General features: G+C 38.0%; 1 protein-coding gene across 1 annotated transcript in view; it reads right to left on the bottom strand.

Annotated features, from left to right (window-relative positions):
* Nucleotides 1-20,440, bottom strand: part of CFAP47 (cilia and flagella associated protein 47) — a 545,441-nt gene that overhangs the window by 168,220 nt on the left and 356,781 nt on the right. The window contains exon 50 of the mRNA XM_045994745.1: nt 8,878-9,012. Within this exon, the coding sequence (XP_045850701.1) occupies nt 8,878-9,012 (135 nt within the window). The remainder of the gene's footprint in view (nt 1-8,877; nt 9,013-20,440) is intronic.

The raw sequence follows: 20,440 nt of genomic DNA, 5'->3' as shown, positions 1-20,440 counted from the left end.
ATATCTCTCAATAGTTACCCTGAATGCTAATGGGCTAAATGCCCCAATCAAAAGACACAGGGTATCAGAATGGATAAAAAAACAAAACCCATCAATATGTTGCCTACAAGAAACTCATTTTAGACCCGAAGACACCTCCAGATTTAAAGTGAGGGGGTGGAAAACAATTTACCATGCTAATGGGCATCAGAAGAAAGCTGGGGTGGCAATCCTTATATCAGATCAATTAGATTTTAAGCCAAAGACTTTAATAAGAGATGAGGAAGGACACCATATCATACTCAAAGGGTCTGTCCAACAAGAAGATCTAACAATTTAAAATATCTAAGCCCCTAACGTGGGAGCAGCCAACTATATAAACCAATTAATAACAAAATCAAAGAAACACATCAATTAATAATACAATAATAATAGGGGATTTTAACACTCTCCTCACTGAAATGGACAGATCATCCAAGCAAAAGATCAACAAGGAAATAAAGGACGTAAATGACACACTGAACCAGATGGACATCACAGATATATTCAGAACATTTCATCCCAAAGCAACAGAATACACATTCTTCTCTAGTGCACATGGAACATTCTCCAGAATAGATCACATCCTGGGTCACAAATCAGGTCTCAACTGGTATCAAAAGATTGGGATCATTCCCTGCATATTTTCAGACCACAATGCTCTGAAGCTAGAACTCAATCATAAGAGGAAATTTGGAAAGAACCCAAATACATGGAGACTAAACAGCATCCTTCTGAAGAATGAATGGGTCAACCAGGAAATTAAAGAAAAATTGAAAAAATTCATGGAAACAAATGATAATGAAAACACAACGGTTCAAAATCTTTGGGATGCAACAAAGGCAGTCCTGAGAGGAAAATATATAGTAGTACAAGCCTTTCTCAAGAAACAAGAAAGGTCTCAAGTACACAACCTAACCCTACACATAAAGGAGCTGGAGAAAGAACAAGAAAGGAACCCTAAACCCAGCAGAAGAGAAATCATAAAGATCAGAGCAGAAATCAATGAAATAGAAACCAAAAAACAATAGAAAAATCAATGAAACTAGGAGCTGGTTCTTTGAAAGAATCAATAAGATTGATAAACCCCTGGCCAGACTCATCAAAAAGAAAAGAGAAAGGACCCAAATCAATAAAATCATGAATGAAAGAGGAGAGATCACAACTAACACCAAAGAAATACAGACAATTATAAGAACATACTACGAGAAACTCTACGCCAACAAATTTGACAATCTGGAAGAAATGGTTGCATTCCTAGAGACATATAAACTACCACAACTGAACCAGGAAGAAATAGAAAACCTGAACAGGCCCATAACCAGTAAGGAGATTGAAACAGTCATCAAAAATCTCCAAACAAACAAAAGCCCAGGGCCAGACGGCTTCCCAGGGGAATTCTACCAAACATTTAAAGAAGAACTAATTCCTATTCTCCTGAAACTGTTCCAAAAAATAGAAATGGAAGGAAAACTTCCAAACTCATTTTATGAGGCTAGCATCACCTTGATCCCCAAACCAGACAAGGATCCCATCAAAAAAGAGAACTACAGACCAATATCCTTGATGAACACAGATGCAAAAATTCTCACCAAAATACTAGCCAATAGGATTCAATAGTACATTAAAAGGATTATTCACCACGAACAAGTGGGATTTATTCCATAGCTGCAGGGTTGGTTCAATATCCGCAAATCAATGTGAGAGAACACATTAATAAAACAAAGAACAAGAACCATATGATACTCTCCATAGATGATGAAAAAGCATTTGACAAAGTACAGCATCCCCTCCTGATCAAAACTCTTCAAAGTGTAGGGCTGGAGGGCACATACCTCAATATTATCAAAGCCATCTATGAAAAACCCACCGCAAATATCATTCTCAATGGAGAAAAACTGAAAGCTTTTCCGTTAAAGTCAGGAACACGGCAGGGATGTCCATTATCGCCACTGCTATTCAACATAGTACTAGAAGTCCTAGCCTCAGCAATCAGACAACAAAAAGAAATTAAAGGCATCCAATTCGGCAAAGAAGTCAAACTATCACTCTTCGCAGATGATATGTTACTATATGTGGAAAACCCAAAAGACTCCACTCCAAAACTGCTAGAACTTGTCCAGGAATTCAGTAAAGTGTCAGGATATAAAATCAATGCACAGAAATCAGTTGCATTTCGGTACACCAACAACAAGACAGAAGAAATTAAGGAGTCAATCCCATTTACAATTGCACCCAAAACTATAAGATACCTAGGAATAAATCTAACCAAAGAGGCTAAGAATCTATATGCAGAAAACTATAAAGTACTCATGAAAGAAATTGAGGAAGACACAAAGAAATGGAAAAATGTTCCATGCTCCTGGATTGGAAGAATAAATATTGTAAAAATGTCTATGCTACCTAAAGCAATCTACACATTTAATGCAATCCCTATCAAAATACCATGCATTTTTTTCAAAGAAATGGAACAAATAATCCTCAAATTTATATGGAACCAGGAAAGACCTCGAATAGCCAAAGGAATATTGAAAAAGAAAGCCAAAGTTGCTGACATCACAATTCCGGACTTCAAGCTCGATTACAAAGCTGTCATCATCAAAACAGCATGGTACTGGCACAAAAACAGACACATAATCAATGGAACAGAATAGAGAGCCCAGAAATCGACCCTCAACTCTATGGTCAACTAATCTTCGACAAAGCAGGAAAGAATGTCCAATGGAAAAAAGACAGCCTCTTCAATAAATGGTGCTGGGAAAATTGGACAGCCACATGCAGAAAAATGAAACTGGACCACTTCCTTACACCACACATGAAAATAGACTCAAAATGGATGAAGGACCTCAATGTGAGAAAGAAATCCATCAAAATCCTTGAGGAGAACGCAGGCAGCAACCTCTTCGACCTCAGCCACAGCAACATCTTCCTAGAAACATCGGCAAAGGCAAGGGAAGCGAGGGCAAAAACGAACTATTGGGACTTCATCAAGATCAAAAGCTTTTGCACAGCAAAGGAAACAGTTAACAAAACCAAAAGACAACTGACAGAACGGGAGAAGATATTGCAAACGACATATCAGATAAAGGGCTAGTATCCAAAATCTATAAGGAACTTAGCAAACTCAACACCCAAAGAACAAACAATCCAATCAAGAAATGGGCAGAGGACATGAACAGATATTTCTGCAAAGAAGACATCCAGATGGCCAACAGACACATGAAAAAGTGCTCCACATCCCTCAGCATCAGGGAAATACAAATCAAAACCACAATGAGATATCACCTCAAACCAGTCAGAATGGCTAAAATTAACAAGTCAGGAAATGACATGCTGGCGAGGATGCGGAGAAAGGGGAACCCTCCTCCACTGTTGGTGGGAATGCAAGCTGGTGCAACCACTCTGGAAAACAGCATGGAGGTTCCTCAAAATGTTGAAAATAGAACTACCCTATGACCCAGCAATCGCACTACTGGGTATTTACCCTAAAGATACAAACATAGTGGGCGCCTGGGTGGCTCAGTGGATTAAGCCACTGCCTTCGGCTCAGGTCATGATCTCAGGGTCCTGGGATCGAGCCCCGCATCGGGCTCTCCGCTCCGCGGGGAGCCTGCTTCCTCCTCTCTCTCTGCCTGCCTCTCTGCCTACTTGTGATCTCTCTCTCTGTCAAATAAATAAATAAAAAATCTAAAAAAAAAAAAAAAAAGATACAAACATAGTGATCCGAAGGGGCACGTGTACCCAAATCTTTACAGCAGCAATGTCTACAATAGCCAAACTATGGAAAGAACCTAGATGTCCATCAATAGATGAATGGGTAAAGAAGATGTGGTGTATATACACAATGGAATACTATGCAGCCATCAAAAGAAATGAAATCTTGCCACTTTGCGACGACGTGGATGGAACTAGAGGGTATCATGCTTAGTGAAATAAGTCAACTGGAGAAAGACAACTATCATATGATCTCCCTGATATGAGGATGTGGAGATGCAACATGGGGGGTTAGGGGGATAGGAGAAGAATAAATAAAACAAGATGGGATTGGGAGGGAGACAAACCATAAATGACTCTTAATCTCACAAAACAAACTGGGGGTTGCTGGGGGGAGGTGGGGTTGGGAGCGGGGAGGGGGTTATGGACATTGGGGAGGGTATGCGCTATCGTGAGTGCTGTGAAGTGTGTAAACCTTGTGATTCACAGACCTGTACCCCTGGGGATAAAAATACATTATATGTTTATAAAAAAAAAAAAAGAAAAAAGAAAAAAAAAGAAAGGATGAATACGCAACTTTTGTAGCAACATGGACGGGACTGGAAGTGATTATGCTGAGTGAAATAAGTCAAGCAGAGAGAGTCAAGTATCATATGCTTTCACTTATTTGTAGAGCATAACAAATGACATGGAGGACATTGGGAGATGGAGATGAGAAGGAAGTTGAGGGAAATTGGAAGGGGAGGCGAACCATAAGAGACTATGGACTCTGAAAAACAACCTGAGAGTTCTGAAGGGGCGGGGGTGGGAGGTTGGGGGAACCAGGTGGTGGGTAATAGGGAGGGCACGTATTGCATGGAGCACTGAGTGTTGTGCGAAAACAATGAATACTGTTACGCTGAAAAAAATTAATTAATTAATTAAAAAGGAAAAGAAATCTGAAAAGAAAAGAGTTTTAAGCATATTAAATTAAGCATTTAAGCAACTGGTCTCCAATTACCATTATAATGCATAAGGTTGTCTCTTTCAACGTGATCCTCATCAAAATGGGGTGTTAACTAATATTTTTCAAATTTTTCAATTTGTAAAAGGTTAAAAAAATCTTCTTTACTTGTCTTCATTTCTTTTTTTCCGCAGTATAACAATTAAAAATTATATATATTTAAGGTACGACTTGATTTGTTACAGTATGCATTATACAATACTCACTACAATTAAGCTAATTAACACATCCATCATCTCACATAATTACTAATTTTTGGTGGGAGTGGTGAAGACACTTAAGATCTACCTTCTAAGCAAATCTCAAGTACAAGCTACTGTATTATTAACTATAATCATGTTGTTGTACATTTATTAGTTCTCCAAAATTTATTCGTTTTACCTAACTAAAACTTCCCTAACTGAAAAGAGATACACTGCTGAGCAGTCAGTAGGAAAAAGTTCCATGTTGTTATAGGAGATGGAAAGGTTAATCCTGTCTGATAAAGAAAACCACTTTGAAGAACTGGGGATACCTGTAATATTATTAGATGCATTTTTCCTAGCTTTTAATCTATCTTGAAACCTGTCATCACGTCATGCACGTTTTATTAGGTATCACCACTCTCTTTTTTCCATTAACATGATACCTTAATATTCTGATTTTCTTTCAGATTCTACCTGACTTTCCTTCATTATTGTTCTTTTGCCTTAGATTTTGATGGGGGGTTCACTTAGCATAATCCATCTCCAACAGTCATCTACTCTTTGACCTCACCTGCATTTCAACTAAAGAAACACTAAAGCTGGGGTGCCCTGGGTGGCTCAGTGGGTTAAAGCCTCTGCCTTCGGCTCAGGTCATGATCTCAGGGTCCTGGGATTGAGCCCCCCCATCTGGCTCTCTGCTCAGCAGGGAGCCTGCTTCCCACCCAACCCCCACCCCACCCCACTCTGCCTGCCTCTCTGCCTACTTGTGATCTCTGTCTGTCAAATAAATAAATACAATCTTTAAAAAAAAAAAAGAAAGAAACACTAAAGCTTTACAACCTGCTTTTACTTTTTCATCTGGCCTCAGCTCCAAATATTCAATTGATGACTGGATATCGCTACATAAATGTCTTGCTGTCACATCAAAATCAGCAAGCACAAAACTGTGTCAAGCATTATAATCTCCCAGACTTTTTATTTCTTCTTCTTGATAGTTCAACAACTAAACTACTCCATAGTATGGCTGTCTCCTCATCCATTTTGTGTGGCCAAGTGGGCTGATGGGCCTTGAACTGACAGTAGCCCCTCTGGAGAGTGCACACACTAGGTAAGAAGCCTTTACAGTCACAAGTCAGTGTGAATTTCTGATATGACTCCCCAAACACTCTTGTGATAAGTTCTCTCCTCTGCCTCCCAGGGACTTGCCCTTGTGCAGCCCTTAGATGAGACCCCCTTGATGCTTATCAAAACCCTACTCTTTTTGTTTGAATTAACCAATCTGTCTCAGCCCAGGAACCCCAAATCATTCTTCCTGACAACTGTAATTAAGGCATGTGCTCAGGTCCTTCTACCCGCTGTGCACCCTTGCCTTAACTTGTCCACGTGGCCTCTCAAGGAGTGAAGTATGAATCCTCCAGGACCTCAAACTAGAGTAATAAACTCTAGTTCACTTTCCGCTGTGGCCTTTTGTTGAACCTTGACACACCATAGGACACCCCAGGGGTCTACTAAACAAATGTCATTTTAACAAAGTCCTAACACTTCTAAATTAATACCCTGATATTTTTCTATTCACCAAGATACAAACAAACTCTGTTCATTTTTAGAATCAATCCTCTCTTTCCAACTCCTCTCTTAAAAGAGTCATCTAAGGGAGTCTGGGTGGTTCAGTTGGTTAAGCGTCTGCCTTTGGCTCAGGTCATGATCCCAGAGTCCTGGGATAAAGCCTGCATCGGGCTCCCTGCTCAGTGGGGAGTCTGCTTCTCCCTCTCACTCCCCCTGCTTGTGTTCTCTCTTTCGCTGTGTCTGTCAAATGAATAAATAAAATCTTAAAAAAAAAAAAAGAGAGAGAGAGAGAGTCATCTAATACTAGCCTCTGAAATGTTTTCCATCTTTAATGGTATCTCTATCCCCATGCCACCATAAAAATACATTGTTCTCTTCACTTCAAAGCCAGTTTGCTGTCCCAGTGGACAGCCTAGCTGGCCCCGACTGCTGTTCCCTTTCCAAACCGTTTTGAGTAGTGTGTAAATAATCACTCTTAATCCATGTATTCTGTGACAGTTAATTTTATGTGTCAACTTGGCTCGACCACAGTGGACGCCCCCATAGTGAAGTCTGAGTAAAGCATATTGCCCTGCATAATGTGGGTACACGTCTTGCAATCAGTTGGAGACCCTAAGAGTAAATACTGATGTTATCTGAAGAAGAAGCAATTCTTACTCAAGACTGAAAGAGAAATTGCCTGAGCTTGCAGCCTGCCTGCCCTGCTTCAGGAATTTAGGCTCAAGATCACAATAGCAACTCTTACCTAATTTTCTGCACTGATTGCTTGCCCTACAGATTATGGACTTGCCAGTCCCCACAATTATGTCAGCCATTTTTTAAAAATTTCAACATCTCGGGGCGCCTGGGTGGCTCAGTGCGTTAAAGCCTCTGCCTTCGGCTCAGGTCATGATCTCAGAGTCCTGGGATCAAGCCCCGCATCGGGCTCTCCGCTCATCGGGGAGCCTGCTTCCCTTCCTCTCTCTCTGCCTTCCTCTCTGCCTACTTGTAATCTCTGTCAAATAAATAAAGTCTTTTTTTTTTTAAAGATTTTATTTATTTATTTGACAGAGAGAGATCACAAGTAGGCAGAGAGGCAGGCAGAGAGAGAGAGAGGGAAGCAGGCTCCCTGCTGAGCAGAGAGCCCGATGCGGGACTCGATCCCAGGACCCTGAGATCATGACCTGAGCCGAAGGCAGCGACTTAACCCACTGAGCCACCCAGGTGCCCACAAATAAATAAAGTCTTAAAAAAAAAAATTTTTTTTTCAACATCTCAGGACACTTGGGTGGCTCAGTTGGTTAAGTGTCTGCCTTTGGCTCAGGTCATGATCCCAGGGTCCTGGGATCAAGGCCCACATGGGCCCTCTGCTCAGCAGGGAGCCTGCTTCTCCCTCTCCCTCTGCCTGCTGTTCTCCCTGCATATGCACGCACACATGCACTCTCTGTCAAATAAATAAAACCTTTAAAAAAAAAATTTCAACATCTGTCTCTCCGTCTTTCTCTCTCTATTTATATTACATTATATTATGGTAGTGTCTGTTTTACTGAAGAATCCTGACTAAACACAAAGTCATTCAATAAAGATTTCTTCTTTGATAAACCTCATTGTCTCCACAGCTTTGCTTCTGTTGACCCGCTCTTCTCTAATGGCCTCTTAAAATGTCCCTGCTACTCCCACATAAGAGAATTCAATCGCTCATTTTCCAGGAAGTCTGCCCTGTGCCTTCCAGTTCTCCATTATCGCTATTTCCTTTGAATTTCTACTAAAAAGATATGCTTAACAACATTCAAATAAAACTTATAACATAGGAAGGAAAAAAATAGCACTGACTTTCTTCTGCATATGAGGAAGATTGTTATCATCTACTACGCTGAAGAAAAGCATATTATCTTGTTAAAATTATATACTCATTAGGGTGCCTAGGTGGTTCAGTCAGTTAAATATCTGCCTTTGGCTCAGGTCATGATCCCAGGGTCCTGGGATCGGGTCCCACATCTGGCTCCTTGCTCAGCGGGGAGCCTGCTTCTTCTTCTCCCTCTGCCCCTCCCGTGCCTCTCATGCTCTCTCTGTCTCTGCCTCAAATAAATAAATAAAATCTTTTTAAAAATTACATACTCATTAACATTTTATCAGAAATTTACTGTAATTTTTTGTTGAATAACAAGTATATGTAAAGTTTTTCACTTATGAAAGAGAAGACAGCCTTCAAGCTGAAGTATTATAATTTATTAATGTTAAAAGCTGTACAGATCCACAAAGTAAATAAAGTTAATCCTGAAATATACAGTAAAATTCTTACAGATATATGCAACACACACTTGTACATACATTATGAATGTAAAATATTTATCCATTTAAAAGTGAATGACTGACAAGTGATCATGAAACTTTTCTTAATCATCAATTTACCTGAGTCTTCCTCATTAATCTGGTGGAATAGTTCTGATAATGATTTCTGAAAGGAGGGTACTCGTCCTCGATCTTGATCTGAGTCTTCCTGAGAGTCATCATCTTGTCTGCATTTAACAGAAAATGAAATTGCGCCTAGAACACATAAAAGTCCAAGACGCCAAATTAACCAAGGATTGTTTTTCTAAAATGAAAGGTCAATTTTTAGGTACTAAAGATGCTTTAGCTTGAAACTAATAAACATAAAGCCAAATATAAATCCTAGGCCTGGGACGCCTGGGTGGCTCAGTTGGTTAAGCAGCTGCCTTCGGCTCAGGTCATGATCCCAACGTCCTGTCCTGGGATCGAGTCCCACATCGGACTCCTTGCTCGGCAGGGAGCCTGCTTCTCCCTCAGCCTCTGCCTGCCATTCTGTCTGCCTGTGCTTGCTCTTTCTCTCTCTCTCTTTGACAAATAAATAAATAAAATCTTAAAAAAAAATCTTTAAAAAAAAAAAATAAATCCTAGGCCTTAGTATCACATTTAAACCTGATGTTGGTACAGAACAATTTAACAGAGTTCATTAATATTTATTTTAAGTATAAGAGATAATCAGTTTTTAATTAAAATGAGCAGTGTAATACCTGGGTCCACAACTGGGGATGTCCATCACCAGCTATGTGCCTTGGTTTGCACAGATATGAAACGGAGGTGACACTGGTAGCAGCTGGTGACATCAGATATTACGAAGTGTCCCTGGTATTACACTGGCTCCCTCTGAGTATCTGGGAGTGTTCCCAATAGCTTGCCAGCCTCTGGGTGGGAAGGATAGGCCCCAGACTGTGACTGAGAGGGGTGGAAGCAGGTCAGACTGTTTCAGGATCCACAGTCGGATTGAGGTTGGCAGGTGTGACCACAGAACATGGATGGACGTGTCCCCCTCTGAATCCCTGGGCAGGCAGGACTGCTTCTAGACTATGAGGGTCTAAAACTGGATTGTGGGGCTGATCCCAGATCTAAGGACAGATCAGAGTCAATGGGCACACTTCTGGGGCATGGATAAGCATGTTCCCTAAGATGATTGTTCCCAGACCATGGCTGGGAGTGGCTGGCCAAGTTACAGGAACATTTCAGGATCTGCAGTTGAACCAAACTGGAGGGCCTGCCTCAGGTGCACAGACCAGTGTGTCTTCCCCACAGTGCTAGATGGGCAGGAATCATGGCTGAGAGGGGCTGAAGCTGGGCCATGAGCCACTTTAGGGTCCACGGATGGGACTAAATTCCATGGGCTTGTTACACAGGGCATGGACAGTCAATGACTCCTGCCAGCTCCTTATCATAAAGTGCTGGTGGCAGCACTCAAGCCCAAAGGGACGATAACTGAGTCCCCAGGGGGACAGGGCTATTTCTTGATCTGTAACTAGGGCCATGATTGGTAAATCCACCACATGAGCACAAGTCTGCCTTTTCAAAATGGCCCTCCTCAGTCTTGGATTCCATTGGGGTTTCATAATTTCCCACGAAGATCCCACAGCTCCCACAAGGGCACTTGTGCTGTGGATGGTTTTCAAGTTACTATTGCTGAATACAGGTGGTTGGATCTCCCATATTGCCATCTTGCGGATGTCACTCCTATCTTATTATTTTTAATTTCTTTGTTATGAAATATCATAAAGTCACTTAAGTTTCAGGTTAAATTTCCTATTCTATTATAAACATAGCTTTCTTATTTTACATAGGAGTTTACAAGCACATTATAAAAAGACAGGGTACATAGTGGAAAGAACACAGGCTTTGGACAGAACGTAAATTCAAACACTTGTTCTGCCACTACTAATTTAGCCTTGAACATGTTATTTACCTCATCTGTAAAATGGTGCTAGCTGTTCTGAAGATTAATGATTGTGGTTTATGCTTATGTAGGACTTACTATATGACAGACATTGTTCTAGGTGATTTACATATATTAATATGTTACATTATATTTAACTTTTTGAGGAATCTTCATACTGGTTTCCAGAGTGACTGCAACAGTTTGCATTCCCACCAACAGTGCATGACTGTTCCTTTTTCTCCACATGCTTGCCAACGCTTGTTTCTTGCCTTTTGATTTCAAGCATTCTGACAGGTATGAGGTGATACCGATTATAGTTTTGATTTGCATTCCCTGATGATGAGTGAGAGTGAGTATCTTTTCATGTGTCTGTTGACTAACTGAATGTCTTCTTTGGAGAAATATCTGTTCATGTATTCTGCCCAATTTTGATTGGATTATTTATTTGGGGGGTATAGACAATGATTAGTTCTTTATATATTTTGGATACCAACCCTTTATTGGATATGTCACTGTTTTTGGTGCAATTGTAAATCAGGTTGTTTTCTTAATTTCTTTCTCCTGCTTCATTATTAGTACACAGAAATGCAACACATTTCTCTATGTTGATTTTGTATTTTGCAACTTTATTGATTTCACTTATCAGTCCTAGTAGTTTTTTGGTGATCTTTGGGGTATTCTATATAGAGTATCATGTGATCTGCAAATAGTGAGAGTTCTACTTCTTCTTTATCAGTTTGGATACCTTTCATTTCTTTATGTTGTCTGACTGCTGTGGTTAGGACTTCTAGTACTATGTTGAATAAAAGAAGTAAGAGTAGATATCCTTGTGTTGTTCCTGACCTTAGCATAAAAGCTCTGTTTTTCACCATCAAGTATGATGTATTATTTCCATTTTAAAGAAGGGAAATGGACATAAGAAAGTTCAGCAACTTGCCCAAGGTCAATCAGCTCATAATAATATAGCTGGAATATAAAAACATGCATTCTGTTTCAAAGTTCATACTATTTTCTACTTAATTAATAAATTTAATTTTTTGAAAAGTTTTAGGTTTACAAAAAAATGAGTGTGAAGTACAGAGTTCCTATATATCCCCCTTGTTGCAGATATTATAAGCATCCTATATTATTGTAATACATTACTTGCAATTGATAAGCCAATAATGATACACCATTACTAACTAAATTCCATCACTTACATTTTGGCTAACTTTTTCTATTGTACATTCCATGTCTTTGGCAAATACGTAATTTCATGTGTCTACCATTACACTATAATGCAGAATAGTTTCACTGACCTAAAAATCCCCTGTACCCCATTCATTTATTACTTCCTCCCAACCTCTAAAGAAATGGCAATCACTGATCTTTTACCTCTTCCAAAATGTCATACAGTTGGAATCATACAGCACGTGGTATTTTCAGATTGACTTCTTTCACTTAGCAATATACATTTAAGATTCCTTCATGTATGTGGCTTGATAGGACATTTAAAAAAAAAAAGATTTACTTATTTATTTCAGAGAGAGATGTGGGGGGCAGAGGGAGAGGGAGAGAGAATGTTAAGTAGACACTGTGCTGAGCATAGAGCCCAATGTGGGGATTGATCCCATGACCCTGAGACCTGAGCTGAAGTCAAGAGTTGGACTTAACCAACTGCAACACTCAGACACCCCAGGCCATTTATTTTTATCAATGAAAAATATCCCATTGTACAGATATAACACTGTTTATCCATTCACCTATTTTAGGACATCATAATTGCTTCTACATTTTGGCAACTATTAATAAAACTGTTATGAACATCCATGAGCAGAATTTTGGATGGACGAAAATTTTGAACTCATTTGGGTAAATATGAAGGTGTATGACTGCTCTATCATGTTATGAGTATGTTTAGTTTTGTCAGATACTGCCAAACTATCTTCAGAATGGTTGTGGCATTCTATCATTTTGCATTCCCACCATCAATGAATGGAAGTTCCTATTGTTCCACATCAGCACTTGGTGTTGTCAAGTCTTTTGAATTTAGCCATCCTAAATGGCAGGTAGTGGTATCTTGTTTTAATTTGCAGTTCCCTAGAGACATGATTTATACACTATTTGCTATCAGAATATTTTCTTTGGTGATGTGTCTCTTCAGATCTTTTGCCAATTTTTAGAACTGGGCTGTTTATTATCCTATTGTTGAGTTTTAAGATTTTCCTTTTTTTAAAAAGTTTTTATTTAAATCCCAGTTAGTTAACATACAGTGTAATATTAGTTTCAGGTGTACAATATGGTGATTCCACACTTCCATACAACACCCGCTGCTTATTATACCAAGCACCCTCCTTAATCCCATCACCTATTTAATCTATCCCCCTGCCCACCTCCTGTCTGGTAACCATCAGTTTGTTTTATATAGTTAAGAGTCTCTTTCTTTGTTTGTCTCATTTTCTCTCTTTTTTTCCCTTTGCTCACTTGTTTTGTTTCTTAAATTCTACTTATGAGTGAAATCATATGGTATTTTTCTATCTCTGACTTGTTTCACTTAGCGTTAATACTCTCTAGTTCCACCTATGTCATCGCAAATGGCAAGATTTCATTTTTTTATGCCTGAGTAATATTCCACGCTATAAACACACATCTTCCTCATCCATTCATCAGTTGATGGACACTTGGGTTGTTTCCATAATTTGGCTATTGTAGAAAATTCTGCTATAGATATCAGGGTGCATTTATCCCTTTGAATTCCTATTTTAAGATTTATATATATATATATATATATATGTTTTTTTTAAAATTAATATTTTATTTATTTATTTGACACAGAGGGAGAGAGAGCGAGAGAGCACAAATGGGGAGAGGGGCAGAGGGAGAGGGAAAAGCAGGTTCCCTGCTGAGCAAGCGTGACATGGGGCTCGATCCCAGGATCCAGGGATCATGACCCAAGCCCAAGGCAGACACCCAACCAACTGAGCCACCCAGGTGCCCCTAAAATATATTTTGGATACCATTCATGTATTAGATGTTCAAAAGTTTATAAGAGAGAGATAAGGACACTCTATGTTGATAAAGATTCAATTCACTAAAACAAAAACAAAAACTCTTAAGCTCATAGATACAAAGACTAGATTGGTGGTTGCCAGAGGTGGTGGATGTAATGTACAGCATGGCAGTTATAGTTGATAATACTGTATTACATATTTAAAAGTTGCTAAGAAAGTAGATCTTAAGTTTCCATCACAAGAAAAAAGACTTTTATAGCTATGTATAGTGATAGATATTAACTAGACTTACATGATGATTACTTGCAATATATACAAGCATCAAATAAAAAATTCAATTCAGCAAGATTATATAAAAATTGTAGATATATACACACCTAAAAACAGAGGCCAACAATATTTGAAACAAAAACTGACAGAACTGGAATCTTCAATACCTCAGTTTCATTAATGGAGAGAACTGGACAGAAGACAAATAAAGAAAGACTGGGGGCACCTGGGTGGCTCAGTCGTTAAGCGTCTCCTTTGGCTCAGGTCATGATACCAGGGTCCTGGGATCAAGCCCTGCATCAGGCTCCCTGCACACAGGAAGCCTACTTTTCCTTCTCCCACTCCCCCTGCTTGTGTTCCCTCTCTCACTGGGTCTCTGCCAAATAAAGAAAATATTAAAAAAAAAAAAAAAAAAGACTGTGAACACCTCTGTAAAACCACTAGACCTAATTGGATTATATAGAACATTCCACCCAAAAATAGGAGAATACACATTCTTTTTAAATCAACATGGAACACAGTCCAGGACAAATTACATGTGAAGTCACAAAACACATCTTACTAAATGTAAAAAGATTTAAATCATACAAAGCATCTTTTCTCATCACAATGAAAGTACAAATCAACAATGGAAAAAAAGATGGACACAAATTTGAAGACTAAACAACAAAGGCTTAACCAATATTTCAAAGAAGAAATCACAATGGATTGTCTGCCTCTCTGATTTTTTCCCCTTCAGTTTTCCCTCTCTTCCCCTGTGGTCCTTGGTATTATTCCTTATGTTCCATATATGAGTAAAATCAGAGAGGGAGACAAATTACAAGAAACTCTGGACTCTGGGAGCTGGGTGATGGGCATTAAGGAGGGCACATGTGGTGATGAGTACTGGGTGTTATAGCCAACTAATGAATTGCTGAACACAACATCAGAACCTAATGATGTAGGGGCGCCTGGGTGGCTCAATGGGTTGAAGCCTCTGCCTTCAGCTCAGGTCATGATCTCAGAGTCCTGGGAGGGAGCCCTGCATTGGGCTCTCTGCTCAGAAGCGAGCCTGCTTCCCCCTCTTTCTCTGCCTGCCTCTCTGCCTACTTGTGATCTTTGTCAGTCAAATAAATAAATAAAATCTTTAAAAAAAAAAACCCAACAAACTAATGATGTACTATATGTTGGCTAATTGAACATAATAAAAAAATTCTATGGCCCTACAAAGGCTAAAGTATATACTGTTTTGCTCTTTGTAGAAAAGTTTGAAAAAAAGTCACAAAAGAAATTAGAAAATATCAGACAATTGAAAAGGAAAACACAGTACACAAAACTGATGTGATGCAATGAGAGCAGCACTTAGAGGGCAATTCATAGTAGCAAAAGCATACATTAAAAAGAATAATCTAAAATCAACAACCTGTGGTGCTCGAGTGGCTCAGCAGGTTAAGCATCTGACTCTTGATTTCAGTTCAGGTTCTTGATCTCAGGGTTGTGAGTTCAAGTCCCACAAAAAACATTTAAATAAGTAAATAATAAAACCAGTAATTTCATTGCACACTGCTATGAAACTAGAAAAAGAAGAGCAAACTGGACCCAAAGCTAGCAGAAGGAAGAAATTAATAAAGACCAGAGTGTAGATAAATAAAACAGAGAAGAGAAAAACAATAGAGAAAATAAAAGTATTGGTTGGCTATTTGAAAAGATCACCACAACTGGCAGAGCTTAAAAGTAATTAAGAAAAAGGGAATGAAGAGTCAAATTAATAAAATCAGAAATAAAGTGGGGACAATACATCGTTTTCACCAAAATAAAAAGCATTATAAGAGAATGCTATGAACAATTATATGCCCCCCAAATAGGATAACTTAGATGAAATGGCCAATTTCCTAGAAACACAATCTACTAAAACTGCTCATGAAAAAGAGATAAGCTGAACAGACATAAAACCAGTAAGGAGATTATATCAGTAATCAAACACTACATAGAAAAGCCCAGGATAAGATGGCTTTGCTGTTGAATTCTATCAAATATTTAAAGAAGAATTAATATATTTTTTAAACACTTAAAAATTGAAGAGGATGGAAAACAACTTAACTCATTCTAGGAGGCCAGCAATACCCTGATACAAAAACAGACAAAGATAGGACAAGAAAAGAAAACTAAAATCCAATATCGTTGATGCACATTGATATAAAACTTTTCAACTAAATACTAGCAAATCAAATTCAGCAGCATATGAAAAAGATTATATAGATAGCATTGTCAAGCAGGATTCATTCCAAGAATGAATGGATGAATGGATGAAGGGTGGGGTTCAACACACACAAATCAATCAGTGTAATATACCACATAAACAGAACAGAAAAAAAAAAAAAACTATGATCATCTTGATTGACGGAGAAAAAGTATTTGGCAAAATTCAACAACATTTCATGACAAAAATAAATTAGGGACAGAATTTCCTCAAATAGCCACATACAAAAACCACAGCTAATATTATATTGAGTGGTAAAGACTAAAATCTTTTCCTTTAAGATCAGAAACAAGAGAAGGATGTTGGTTTAGTCACTTCTATTCAACATAATACTAGAATTTCTAGCCAGAGCAATTATGCAAGAAAAAGTAGTGAAAGTATCCAAAGGGGAAAGGAAGAAGTAAAATTACGTTTGCAGAAGACACAATCTCATTGAGAGAAAACCTTAATGACTGCACACACAAAAAATGTTAGACCTAATAAATGCATTCAGTAGATGTGCAGGATACAAAATCAACAAACAAAAGCAGTTAAGTTTCTATATACTTATAATGAACAATTTGAAAAGGAAACTTTTTTTTAAAGATTTTATTTATTTATTTGACAGATAGAGATCACAAGTAGGCAGAGAGGCAGGCAGAGAGAGAGAGAGGAGGAAGCAGACTCCCTGCGGAGCAGACAGCCCAATGCGGGGCTCTATCCCAGGACCCTGGGATTATGACCTGAGCTGAAGGCAGAGGCTTTAACCCACTGAGTCACCCAGGTGCCCCGAAAAGGAAACTTTTAAGAAAAACAATTCAGTTAGATAAAAAGCATTATTTGGATAAGCCTACATTATGTTAAACAGTCTGTTTGTACTGATTAATAAGGAAACCTAATCAATATTTCAAATACTATGAAATACTCTCGAGAATTAAAAGCACATATCCTCCATTCTTCCTCATTTTAGCCTATTTATATACTTGGCATATTTTTCCTTCCTTCAACATACCCATCTAAACATTATTACAGTTTTATTCTCCTTTAACAAAAAGAAATTGAACAATCATTTGTAAAACAATTCAAGTTTGAGTATAACAAGACCGTATATTATATCAGCATGAGAAATTAAGTATCTCAAAAATTAGAAATAAATGAAGAGAATGATGGAATTATATAGGTCTATTTAGCAGCTTATGTTTTAATTGAAAGAATACTTTATAGAACACTGGGTGTTGTATATACACAATGACTCTTGGAACACTGCATCAAAAGCTAATGATGTATTTTATGGAGACTAACATAACACGATAAAAAAGGGAAAGAATACTTTAAAACAGTGTATCTTAAAATTATGCCACAAACTGGGGCGCCTGGGTGGCTCAGTGGGTTAAAGCCTCTGCCTTCGGCTCAGGTCATAATCCCAGGGTCCTGGGATTGAGCCCTGCATCGGACTCTCTGCTCCGTAGGGAGCCTGCTTCCTCCTCTCTCTCTCTCTGCCTGCCTCTCTGCCTATTTGCGATCTCTGACTGTCAAATAAATAAATAAAATCTTTAAAACAAAAAACAAAAACTTGTTTTCCAAAAAAAAAAAAAAAATTATGCCACAAATTTATACTCAAATTTTTTCCCAGTAAAAAACGTTTTCCCTGGCAATTTAATTTCAATTTTATTTCTAAACAATTACATTTTTTAAATTGCATCTTTATTTTTGGTTATGAGTTAGCTATGTTAGAAGAGACAAGCAGTCAAATTCTTATAAGCTTATTACAAAGAGTAACATTAGACTCAGCAACTGACTATATCGGCAATGAACCTTTGAACTAAAGGCAGTAAATAATGATTATGAAAATATGTGTTTCAAAAGATGATAACATTTTTCCACACTATGTACGTGTGAATACTTTGCCTCCTATAGTCCTCTGTTTGGGCTAAGGCCAACTAATCCAAAGGGAAACAAAAGTAAATAAAAAGTTGTTTGTTGGTGCTCCAGTTTATCAGAGTGATAGGAAAAATATAAGACTGCTTTGGAAAAACTAGGTATAACAGAAATAATAGTGGTGTACAAAGCAACTCTCTAAGGTACATCATCACTACTTAATGGAGGATTTCAGTTTGTCTGAAATGAATGTTACTAAAAAAAAAATCTAACAGGAACTGTAATTACAGCTATTATATTTTCAATAGCTCAAGCTTTTATTTTGACAAATGGATTTTTTTTCTCTGCTAAACAGTCTACATTTGATTTCTTCAAAATGTATTTCTAACAGTAAGAACAAACATTTCCTAGTATATAGTTTGTTTTCCATATAGCATTGTTTTTCTCTAATTTTATACTAGCTTGTAAAATGTCAATACCAGACTCAAATTTAAAGCCTGAGCAATGTAATTTTATATCACTGGTTAATCTTTTGAAAATAATGTAAAACCATTTATTGAATGCTTACTCTGTGTTGGGCATATGCTGAATGCCTCTCATTTGTTATCTCTGAACTCCTTCAATAAACATAGAAGTTAATTCCTCATTAGACTCTTTTTAAAGCTGAGCAACCTGGGCTGCACAGAAGGTTGGCTAACTCAGTCCAGGTTACATAGTTAGTAGGTGACAAAGGCATATATATTTACCTGACATAGAATGGGGGAAATGGTACATTATGTCTAAATATCACTGAATATACCACAGAATAAAAGGGCTTTTGAATAGAAAGGTAGCAAAATAACTCACATACTTACGAAACATTTATTCTGACCTAAAGCAATAGGTTTCAGATAATGTTCACTGCCTATCTCAAGTATTTCACCCCTTAGAAAACTTCCCAAAGCAAGTTTCTATGGCAACAGTTAAACCTGGCAAGGTCTTTGCCTTTGTGCTCTTGGTCACCCCACACCCATCTTGCTCCCTCCACTGGCTTCATGCTTCACCACTCCCTATCATTAATGAAGAACACTGTGGTTAAGGAAAATTTCTGTATGGCTGGGCTTTTATCACCTTGTGAATTTCTTGGAGGTACATTAATTCTGTCAATACGTGTTTTCATAAATACCTACTCTATGCACAGTACACTACAAATGAGTGAATGAATTTTAAGGGTCTTGTGTCTCTAATACACTACCCCAAAAAGTCAGTAGCAGACTAAAGATGAGAGCCAAAGGATATCTCTGCTAACCCTCTTCCTTCTTCTCTTTTTCTTTTTCTTTAACTTCATTTTTACCACATTTCTAACTCATTTTCTTTTGTTTTATTTTCCCTCTTCAGGGGACCAAAAGGCAAGGTGGAAAACAAAATTTGGTGGCTAATTAAAGAAACCCAGTGCTGGGGCCAAATCTGCTTTTATTTTGTATATAATATAGCTCTTGTCTTCTATTCCTTTTAAGATCTTATTTTTATAAAATGTGTAGTAGTCTAGCACCCAACTGTAGTCCTTTAGCCTCCATTTGTTTGTGGTATTATACTATTTTTTCTTTCTATAACACATTTTTGAAATGTGTATAACAGAAGACACTATAGACAACAGGAAAGGATTAATAAAGTCTGTAAGATTCAGATTTCTGTTATAGAGGATGGCTGATTATGTTTTACCGTAGGAAGAACTTACGCTTTCATTACTGGGGCAATATGTTAAAGCACTAATAACATAGGTTGCCATTAAAACTGCATGTTTCTTCCTGATTCACATAAGAAAAAAGTGATACGTTGCATTTCATCAAAATCAAAAATCTGTGTAATCTTTCACAATGTATACATATATCAAAATGTCACACCGTGCATCTTAAATATACACATTTTTTATTTGTCAATAATGCTGGAAAAAAAAAACTTCTGCTAGTCAATAGACAGTATTAAGAAAATTAAAATGAATACCACAGACTGGGAGAAAAATTTTAAAGCATGTATCTGATAAAAAATGTAACCAGAATAAATTTTTTTTAAAGATTTTATTTATTTATTCGACACAGAGAGAGAGAGATCACAAGCAGGCAGAGAGGCAGGCAGAGAGAGAGGGGGAAGCAGGCCCCCTTCCGAGCAGAGAGCCCAATGTGAGGCTCGATCCCAGGACCCCGAGATCACAACCCCAACCGAAGGCAGAGGCCCAACCTACTGAGACACCCAGGTACCCCTAACCAGAATAAATTTTAAAAACACATTAAAAATTCAGCAATAAGAAAACAAACAACCAAAGGTAGGGGGAGGGACAGGCAAGACTTGGAAAAGCATTGCAGAAGAAGACACATGGATGACAGAAAAGCACAAGAAAAGATGCTCAACACTATT

The sequence above is a fragment of the Meles meles genome, chromosome X (genome assembly GCF_922984935.1).
Source record: "Meles meles chromosome X, mMelMel3.1 paternal haplotype, whole genome shotgun sequence".
NCBI classification, from domain to species: domain Eukaryota; kingdom Metazoa; phylum Chordata; class Mammalia; order Carnivora; family Mustelidae; genus Meles; species Meles meles.
Note: the sequence above shows the minus strand (reverse complement) of the source record. Positions and strands in the feature narration are given on the sequence as shown.